Genomic DNA, 10,806 nt, shown 5'->3' with positions numbered 1-10,806 from the left:
GAACCCAGGAGGCGGAGGTTGCGGTGAGCCGAGATCGCGCCATTGCACTCCAGCCTGGGTAACGAGAGCGAAACTCCGTCTCAAAAAAAAAAAAAAAAATTAGCAAATAGCCCTACATGGCCCTTTGTTGTTATTGCTATGTTGAAAGTCAAAAGATGATGTAAGCCAATGTAGCGAGCTTTGTAGTTTAAGAGTTTAATAGAATTAGAAAGGTTGAATGGACCTCTGGTGGATTCAGTCAGGCACTTGTGGATGCTGCAGAATCATGTGATTTTTTTTCCCCCCTACCAATAATCCACTTCTAAAGTGTCTTCTGAAGCGTTTTAATGTACTGATGATATGAATATATTTTGGTAATGATTATTTAATTCCCTTAGCTCCATGAAATTTTGTGTCTCTGGTTTCAGTAGAATGTAGACAGGCATTTCTCAGAACATATCCCCATTGTCAAATAACGCGTCCTTGTCGTTAAGCAGAGCATGACTGTAATTGATTTTTAGCTTGGGTCTCCAGTCTTCAGTACTTTTAAAGATAATTTTGTTTATTTAGATGATACTAGGTCTTCAGTTAAAATGTATGCTATTTTCATTTAGGAATAAATAAATATGTTTCATTTTCTTTTCATGAGCTAAAGGGTAAGAGTTCCCATAAAATGAAGCCTTTGGGTTTTAAGAACTTTTAAGTTAAAGGGTTAAGGTTTAGAATAATTTAAAATAAGTATTCTAAAAAATATCAATTAAAAATTTTCTCCCAATACATTTAATCAGTTTTTTTGTTGTTGTTTGTTTATTTGTTTGTTTGTTTGATATGGGGTCTTGCTATGTCACCTGGGTTGGTGTGCAGCACCGTGATCTCAGCTCACTGCAACCTCTGCCTCCTGGGTTTAAGCAGTTCTGCCTCAGCTTCCTGAGTAGCTGGGATTACAGGTGCCCACCACCATGCACAGCTAATTTTTGTATTTTTAGCAGAGACAGGGTTTTACCATGTTGGCCAGGATGGTCTCGATCTCCTGATTTCGTGACCCTCCCACCTCGGCTTCCCAAAGTGCTGGAATTACAGGGCTGAGCCACTGCACCTGGTCTTAATCAGTTATTGTTGAGGGCTATGGATAAACATACACAGAATTGACTTTAATACCAAATGTAATAAAGTGATCTGAGTCCTACTTGTTTAAAACTATATATTCTGAGACAGAATTCAGTCAGAGGATTCGGCAGGTAGGATTATCCAGTAATTATTAAATCTAATTGACATAGTCTTTACTTGCAGACAGATAAGCTGTTTGTATACATGTATCTATATGCTATTAACTTTGAACATCAAGAATATATATTTGGGCCAGGCACTTTGGGAGGCCGAGGATCATGAGGTCAGGAGATTGATACCATCCTGGCCAATCTGGTGAAACCCTGTCTCTACTAAAAATGCAAAAATTAGCTGGGTGTGGTGATGTGTGCCCGTAATCCCAGCTACTCTCGAGGCTGAGGCAAGAGAATCGCTTTAACCAGGGAGTCGGAGGTTGCAGTAAGCCAAGATTGTGCCACTGCACTCCAGCCTGGCGACAGGGCCAGACACCATCCCAAAAAAAAAAAAAAGAAAAAGAAAAAGAAAAAAATATATGTTTATATGCATATGTGTATATATCTTTTCAAATGTATAAAGCACTCAACTGTATGCTAACGTATTGTTCCATACTGTTCTAACACATTTTTGTGTTCTTTGGAATAACTAAATATATTTAAAATATTAGTATCTACCAATATTTTGACGTTATTAACACAGTCACTAAATTTTACTCTTCATTTTTGGAGAATGTAAGGTGATTTGTAATCATACATTGATAAAACAAGAGTTTATAAGAATGAACTAAATTTTTTTTTTTTTTTTTGAGACGGAGTTTCGCGCTTGTTACCCAGGCTGGAGTGCAATGGCGCGATCTCAGCTCACCGCAACCTCCACCTCCCGGGTTCAGGCAATTCTCCTGCCCCAGCCTCCTGAGTCGCTGGGATTACAGGCACACGCCACCATGCCCAGCTAATTTTTTGTATTTTTAGTAGAGACGGGGTTTCACCATGTTGACCAGGATGGTCTCGATCTCTTGACCTCGTGATCCACCCGCCTCGGCCTCCCACAGTGCTGGGATTACAGGCTTGAGCCACCGTGCCCGGCTGAACTAAATCTTTTTTTCATCAAGTTATGTGTTTTCTTCTCTAAAGGAATGAACTAAATTGCAGTCAGTTTCAGTTTAGACATGTTGATATTCAGTAAATGCCCAAGTTGATTTGAGCTGAATTTTTCTATAAATTTTCCAAGTGCCTCTTGAATCAAAGCCTTATGTTAAAAATAACTTTAGTTTGAAGAATAGATCATCATTAGCTAATTCTTAAAATTGGCAATTCAATAATGACAATGGAATTCATTGTCATGTAACTTTAGTTGGAATATGAATATACCTCATTTCTTAACAATGCTTGATTACAGAATGATTATCGTACTTGGGTATCTGGATATTATATTCTCCAAAAAAATCATGATAATTACAGTTACAGGGGCAGCAGTGTGTACTTTCGTGATTCTCACAGTCGAAATAAGTTGTTTAGCATGTTGCCCTTATTCTATCCACAAATATGTGTTTTTTCCATATTTTACAAAGGAATGTTTTATAAACTGAGTTTTTATAAGTAGATCAAACTTTATACTCAAATTGTAGTTTTCAGTATCCAGTGTGCTTTTTGGCTACTTCATGCTAATTAGACCAGAAATGATATATAGAGTATTACAAACATGAAGCAGAAAAGAGCTGCCCTCAGGTATGTGAAAAGTAATACTGGTTCAAAATGAAATATATGTATAGTCATGCATTACTCAGTGATGTTTCAGTTAAACACAGATTGCATATACAGTGACCCCAAAAGATTATAATACTGTACTTTTGTGTTTAGATACACAAATACCTACCATTGTGTTACAGTTGCCTACATTATTTAGTACGTAACATGCTGTACAGGTTTGCAGCCTACAAGCGATAAAATATATCATATAGTCTAAGTCTGTAGTTGGCTGTACTAGCTAGTTGGTGTAAGTACACTCTATGATGTTCACACAAGGACAAAATTGCCTAATGATGCATTTCTCAGGATATATCCCCGTCGTCAAATAACGTGTCCTCGTCATTAAGCAAAGCATGACTGTGATTAATTTTTAGCTTTAGTCTCCAGTCTTCAATACTTTTAAAGATTATTTTGTTTTTAGTTGATATTAGGTTTTCAGTTAAAAAGGTTGCTAGTTTTGACTGTTTAGAATAAATACATTGATACTTCATTGACTGAAATGGTTTCTGCAGCAGGTCTAGATCCCATTTTTTAAAAACTTTTTCTATTATTTAATTGCAACATACAGTGTTTACTTTTTCTCTTGGTTTTCATCACCTTTATAATGCTCTAATTTAGACATATGCTGTGGTAGGCACTGTACATTTTAACATTCAAGCCCTTTTTCTCTGACACACTAAAAATCTCTTTCAGAGCAAAGAAAGCAAAGTAGAAAGTTTATCCTCATGTAAATGTGGGTACTTATCAAGTCCATTTATTAGCATGCACATTTAAGATTCTAGGTAGATTTTATCTGAAAATCTTCCTCAACAAGTGTATGTTTGTAACATCTTAATACTGACTTCTTTTCTCCCACTTCCCAAAAGTGGGATATCCCCAAGACTTACTTTCTAGTCTTTCTACCTGGATATTCTTATCTCACCTCAAAGGTAATTCAGTGTGCACAAAATCCAGATCAATTCTTTTCTTGCTAAGAGATTTCTTCTTTAAGCTTTCTATTGTTTCCTGCACCCATGTGCCCAGACATGAAGTAGTCACTCAAGACGTGTCACATATCACATTTTTTTTTTAACCTATGAAATCATCTTGTTAACTGATTCCTCAAAATGACCTTTGTGTTAATGGTTCCTTCGGCCGCTCCACCAACCAGTTTTATATAACCAGATACCTAGATAGATTGATTAATTCCTTCAACAAACATTTATTGAGTGCCTGCCTAGTACTAGGCATTGTGCTAGCGTGTGGCGGGGGTTGGGGGGAATCTAATGAATGGAGGGTCCCAAAGTCCAATGAAGTAGTCAGATAACTAAAGAGACTATCCATGGTAGTTTGCATGGTGAATGCTATGATAAGATAACCACGGGGGGTCTGGAGCTCACAAAGGTGGCATCAGCCACTTAGTTGTCCCTCTTAACTCTAGTATTATAAGCATTCCAACCCATTTCACATTCAGCTTATTTTCCTTAGTCACTGCTTCCTTCATGTTTCTTCTGTGATCAAAAATTGATTGCTCCTTAATTCATCTCCCTTTAGTTTGTCATCTCCCTATCATTTTTCTAACTTTATCTTCCATGCCACCCTAAAGTGAACTTTTTTGCAATTCAGGCTCCTTGTAGTGCCCCAAGAGCATACCATTTTCATTTCCAATATGGTCTTGTATGAATGATTTCTCCTTTTGCCCTCCCATCTGCTTATCGAAACCCTATTTTCTAAGGTTTATCTTAGTTTTTAACCATTGCCTCAAAACCTTTTAAGCTTATTGAGCATCTACTTTTCTTGGCCTTATAAACACTCAGTTTATAATGTAGTACTGACTTACATTGATAGTGTTATTTTTGCCCCTCCAGGGATATTGTGAACTCCTCAGGCCAGACATCTTGTTGTGTGATGCTTTCGTGTACTCCATAGAGCCTAGCATAGTGCTGAGCCCAAAAACTAGTTGTTGAATTTCAGTAGAAGTAAGTAGAGCATTTTTCCCAACATTAAAAGTTGGTGGGCATGAGATGACATTCTTTTGGTCTACTGGGAAAGGGGTGTCTGGCTAAAAGTTAGAAACACTTTTATTTTATATAAAAATGTAAAACTGAAACACAAAAGGAAAAAGAAAATGAATTTGCAGAATTCATTTGTCTTTTCCCTTGGTTAGTTGTCAATGCCTGATGTGCTGTCGGTAATGGAAAAAACAGTTGACATAAAAGGCATGGGTTGAGACTGGCTCTGTCATTTAATATTGGGTTCTGAAAAAAGCCCCAAACCCGAGTTGTAGCTTTCTTCTCTGTAAAATGAAGTTACTATTACTTAAGGTTATGATGAAGGTGAAATTAAGTAGTAGACGTGGAATATTTTGTAAATTTGAATGTAATATGTAAATCTTGGATAGTATTGTGTTCCCATTTGGATGGTAGCTCTGAGTTTGCATTTTACAAAAATAATGGATATCTAGAATCACTGTAATTAATGATCTATTGATAGTAAACTTCTTTGATATTTTCAGATCAGACTGGCTTTCTTGCCTCTCAAGAGGAGACAGACTTTTATCCTAACAAAGTGATCATTGTATTATGATAGAGGACAACTAGGAGGGACACAACCCTGACCTGGGGGTGTCAGGGCATGCTTCCTGGAGGAAGTGACATTCAGACTTGAGGGATGAGTAAAGCTAGCCAGGGGAAGGTATGAGGGAGGGAATAAGGAGATGACAGAGAAGAGTAACTGCACTCTGGGAACCGAAAGAAGCTTCATCTAGATGGCTGAAAGTTGTCATCTGAAATTGATTCATTAATCCTGCTAATCCTTTTGATTTTAATTCTTCATAGAGGTGATTTACCAGCATTCCTTTGTAGTAACAATTGAATAGAATTTATTAACATCTTTTTTCCTTATCTAGTGCAGGTATATTTACTTATTAAAGCCAGAGTGAGAATCTTTTTCCTTAGACATTGGTCCATTTTATTTTGTTCTCTTTTGTTTGCAGTTACTCTATTGCCATCAACTACCTCCTTCGTGTCCTTTTTGTTAACTATTAAGAGAATTAGAAAATTGGTTTTGGAGGGGATTTTGTTTGGTTTTGTCTATACAAACATGGCATAGTTTCAGATGTTTGGAACGGGGTTCATTTGATAATGTTAAGGACCCCTCATTTCTGCTTAATTAAGAATAATGGAGAAGAAAAACTGGTGAAATATTAGGGTTGGGAGTTCTGGAATAGAAAGCACTCAGAATGGCACTTGGCACTACACAGACTCTGAGTAGATGGGGGCTGGACAAATGAATGTACTACATTAGTATAGGCAGAACACATTAAGAGAAAGGAAGATGATGAAAGTAAACATGCGCTGATGATTTAGGAACTAAAGCTTCTAAAGAAAACGGACATCCATGAGGTTGCAGGAGCTTAGAAATGCAGTGTCTTACTAACCATGCTAATTGAGCCTTTGATACTGTATAACTTTATATTCATGTGTCAGAACTTGGTAAAAACCTCAGTAAACTTCATTTAGTTTAGTCCCGTAAACAACAACAAAAAAATTGCTAGTTATTTCTTGTAAACCATGTAAAAGATCTGAGGGATACTTTACAGAAGGATAGGTCAGGCCTTGGAAAAAAGCCTTACCCTCAGGCACTGAGCTAATGGAAGAAAGAACAGGCATTCTCAGTGTTTGGCTTGACTTGTAAAAGTGCCATTCAGAAACTTGTGGGGAACATCTGCTTTTAGCACATCACTAGTTATTGCACTATTTTTCTGCGATAATCAAAAAAAGGCAGTTGAAGGGAAGAGTTAATTGTTACCAGGTTTTTTTATTCCACTAAATAGGATTGGTGTTAGTGTTGGAAATGTACGCTGACTATAACATTTATTTGTTGATTTTTTTTTTTTTTTTTTTTTTGAGACAGAGCCTTGCTCAGTCGCCCAGACTGGAGTGCAATGGCATGATCTTGGCTCACTGCAACCTCCACCTCCTGGGCTGAAGTGATTCTCCTACCTTAGCCCCGCAAGTAGCCGGGACTACAAGTGTGTGCCACCATACCTGGCTAATTTTTGTATTATTTGTAGAGACGGAGTTTCACCATGTTGTTCAGTCTGTCCCGAACTACTGAGTTCAAACAGTACACCTGCTTAGGCCTCCCAAAGAGCTGGGATTACAGGTGTGAGTCACCATGTCCTGGCTGGGGAAGTATTTTTTAAACATTTTATTAGTAGTACTGGGTTTATTTTGAGCTATTTATTTTTTCTCTGCATTTTCTTTTGAACCAACCACAAATTTTGAACGAATCACAAATAGATCAGTGGTAGAGGTTCTCTTATTGTGGAATAGAGTTTTGCTCCTGGTGAAGTATAGAGCTCTAGGTAGCTAGAATAAAAAATACTGTGAATATCTGAGATGTAAAAGATTTTTTGTTATTTTTTAATCTTCTTAAGAAATAATTTGCTGCTGAAACAAAAATAGTAACAATGTGTTGTGTTGTTTCTAACCAATTTAAAAATGTGTAACAACAATCCAAAAAATGATGGGGAAATGGAAATACATATGCAAGGCTCTTAAAATATATGTGTAGTGGGCTAATATCACTTGCAGACTAACTGCAATAAATTAAAAGATGCATTGGAAAACAACAAAACCCAAAGAAGTACAGTTAGTAAGACAATAAAGCAGATAAAATGGAATTATAAGAAATAGTATATAAAGAAGTCAAAAAAGAAAAAGGAAAAAAGTGAACAAAGTGTGATCCTTGAAACAAGGAGATATGTTCTGTGGACCGGTTTTTTGTTGTTGCTGTTGTTGTTTGTTTGTTTAGCTCACTCCCTATTCCTAGAGCTGAGTGTGAAGGTGCACTATATTGCTTTATATCTAAGGATTGGTAGGTATCCTTTTTGGAAGAACTCAATTCAGTCGTGGAAGTCTTTCATTAGTACTCAGGATATCTCTCACTTTCTACAATACTTGTCTGTTTTACGACCCCCACATTCACTCCACACCTATCTCTATCACTTCCTTAGTACTTTAGGTGAAAAAAGGTCAGTGCTTTCACTTTGTCAAATCTAAGATATTTGCCAGTCTAAGATATTGCATAGTAAAGTAGAATGATCTTTGATTTTTTTCAGTGCTGTCTCAACATACTTTTTTTTTTTCCCCCTGAATTCAGAGACATGAAAAATGCTGTAATTGGAAACAACAAGCAGAAAGCCAATCTCATTGTTTTAGGAGCTGTTCCAAGGTATGTTTGCTGTCTCACCCCTTTCTTGTCATTCTTACTAGTTTCTAATGTATTTCTTACTATCAATCATAGAACCCATTTTTTCCTGAATTGTCTATCCAATTCTTAAAATAGATCTTATTTTAAAAAATAAGCATATAAACCATCTCTAAGGAAGAAAAATTATAAAGTAACAGAGAATGGAATAAAAAATGACTGTGTTAATACTTTTTGAAAATTCAGAAAGACCTTTGACCTACAGTAAAAGGTACATAAGAAAGGTACAACAGCCTGATACTTTCTTCTCCATTTCCGTAGCGCATTGGCAGTTTTGTGTGTGAGTAAGTAATTTATAAGACCCTTTTGAATTTAAAGAAAAAAACTCTGCTTAGTTTTTAATCCAGTTTCATTTTAACTTCTGATTTCTACAATTTGCTGTTTTTTAAGTTAACATAGGAAGTTTAGGGAGTTTGATTTCTTCTTTTGATGACCTAGTAAGTTTCCTTTGGGCAGGCGATGACAATTATATAACTTCCTCTTTACTTTTGCTCCTCAGAGCTAAGTTTTCTGTGCAGTTGCTATTACATTTTCATTCAGAATTTTTTATTGTTTTGGTTTTTTCTCCTTATTTTCTAGTCTTGATGAAGAATTAATGGTTTAAATGTCTTTAATGTCACCAACCCCAAATGTATACTTTAGTAACTGTAAAGCTGTCAGCAGCCTTTCTTAGGGGATTTATGTTTGGCGTATAGTGCTTTAGGGAGCATAAGGGTCCTACCTTAGAATATAAGGTAGATGGCCATAAGTGGAAGAAGGTTAGGGTTTGGGGAATATTTGTTTGTCAAGCCAGGCTGGAGTGGAAATGAGAGGATCTCTTCATTTTCCAAATGAGAAAACTGAAGAAAGAAGAAACTCCCTTACTTGAGGAGCTGCACAAGGGCTTTAAAGATTCCCTCTAGGCTCTATCTCTACAAACTCTGTACTTCTGCTCTGGATTCAGAGCAGTAGCATTTCTAGTTTGAATTTAAGATCTGGCAGCACATGGCATTTGATTGAGAGTCTTCATATTTTGGAGACCCAACAGGAAGTGGTAGATGACGTGGACTACATGCTGTTTCTACAGAGACAACTTGTGGACAACTTTCAGATGTACATTTTTGATAAACTCTGAGAATATGACAGTTCTTTTTTTCAAAACCTCTTCTAGATTTTTTTTCCAGATGTTTCTTTCTTTAATTAGCAGATGAGATAAACAAATGACCACTGAATTCATATAAATTCAACCAACCATATTTTTAGTATGTGGACTGCACAGCCTTTTTTGGTCACACTGAGTCTTGTTTAAATTTTTTAGTCTCTTTGTTTATTAAGTTCCATCTTTTTAGATTGTTGTACTTGCTTCAGCAAGAAACCTCAACCACAGAGCTGAAAACTGAATGTGCAGTGGTGTTGGGAAGTCTTGCTATGGGTACTGAAAACAATGTCAAGTCTCTACTGGACTGCCATATTATCCCTGCCTTATTGCAAGGTATGTAGGGAAGCCATTTTTTGCTCAAGTAAGGATAAGAATCAGTTTACAGTACTTTAAATACTGGTTGAGAGGATTAGTCTTAAATTTAGTTTCTGTTAATAGGACTACTGTCCCCAGACCTGAAGTTTATTGAAGCTTGCCTCCGATGCCTGCGCACCATCTTCACCAGTCCTGTCACTCCAGAGGAGCTACTGTATACAGTGAGTTTTAGATATATTTGAGATATTAGTTACATTTCACTAACAACCTACTCCTAATTTGCTTAGCATCTTTAGACTCATCATAACTGTGTTATGTAAAAAAGCCTCAGCCGGGCATGGTGGCTCAGACCTATAATCTCAGTGCTTTGGGAGGCTGAGGTGAGAGGTTTGCTCGAGGCCAGGAGTTCAAGACCAACCAGAGCGACATGACAAGACTCCATCTCTACACGAAAAAAATAAAAATAAAAATAAATTAGCCTGGTGCAATGGTGCATGCCTATAGTCCTAGCTACTCATGAGACTGCAATGGAAGGATTGCTCGAGCCTAGGTGCTTGAGGTTATAGTAAGCTATGAGGTGCCACTGCACCTCAGCCTAGGTGACAAAGCAAGATCCTGTAACTAAAAACAAAAAAAATAATAATAAAAGTCTCTGCCAGGTGTGGTGGCTCACACCTATAATCCTAGGAGTTTGTGAGGTCAAGGTGGATATATTACCTGAGGCCAGGAGTTCGAGACCAGCCTGGCCCACATGGTGAAACTCCGTCTCCATTAAAACTACAAAAATTAACTGCACATGGTGGCACATGTCTGCAACCCTAGCTACTAGGGAGGCTGAGCCATGAAAATCACTTGAACCCAGGAGGCAGACATTGCAGTGATCTGAGATCGCACCATCGCACTCCAGCCTGGGTGACAGTACAGACTCTGACTCTAAATAAATAAATAAAGTCTCAAAAAGTGTTAGAGTTCTTGCTTATTTCCAAATATCAGATGCTCTCAGCTTTGTAAGAAAGTGAAAGATAGTCTCAGACTTTGAGGAATTCACAAGCTATTTTTAAAAAGACCAATTTTTATCCCTCTATACGTAGAACTTAAGAGAAGTTTATTTTATGCTAGATGAACGATAAGGAGTTCAGCTTACTTTAGGTTGAAATCTAGCAGAGTAGGCTTTGCAGAGAAGCTAGAATTTAATCTGGGCTTTGAATAATGGATAAGATTTAGAGAAGTGGAGAGGAAGGCATGAGGCACCGTCCTAAACTCTTCTGG

General features: G+C 37.1%; 1 protein-coding gene across 7 annotated transcripts in view; it reads left to right on the top strand.

Annotated features, from left to right (window-relative positions):
• ARMC8 (armadillo repeat containing 8) overlaps positions 1 to 10,806 on the top strand; it is an 82,626-nt gene that overhangs the window by 26,459 nt on the left and 45,361 nt on the right. For all 7 annotated transcript variants that reach the window (XM_017528235.2, XM_017528231.2, XM_017528232.2 and 4 more), the window contains 3 exons: positions 7,977 to 8,048; positions 9,413 to 9,555; positions 9,661 to 9,758. In XM_017528235.2, the coding sequence (XP_017383724.2) occupies positions 7,977 to 8,048; positions 9,413 to 9,555; positions 9,661 to 9,758 (313 nt within the window). The remainder of the gene's footprint in view (positions 1 to 7,976; positions 8,049 to 9,412; positions 9,556 to 9,660; positions 9,759 to 10,806) is intronic.

This window comes from Cebus imitator, unplaced genomic scaffold (assembly GCF_001604975.1).
Source record: "Cebus imitator isolate Cc_AM_T3 unplaced genomic scaffold, Cebus_imitator-1.0 Scaffold53, whole genome shotgun sequence".
Taxonomy (NCBI): Eukaryota; Metazoa; Chordata; class Mammalia; order Primates; family Cebidae; genus Cebus; species Cebus imitator.
Note: the sequence above shows the minus strand (reverse complement) of the source record. Positions and strands in the feature narration are given on the sequence as shown.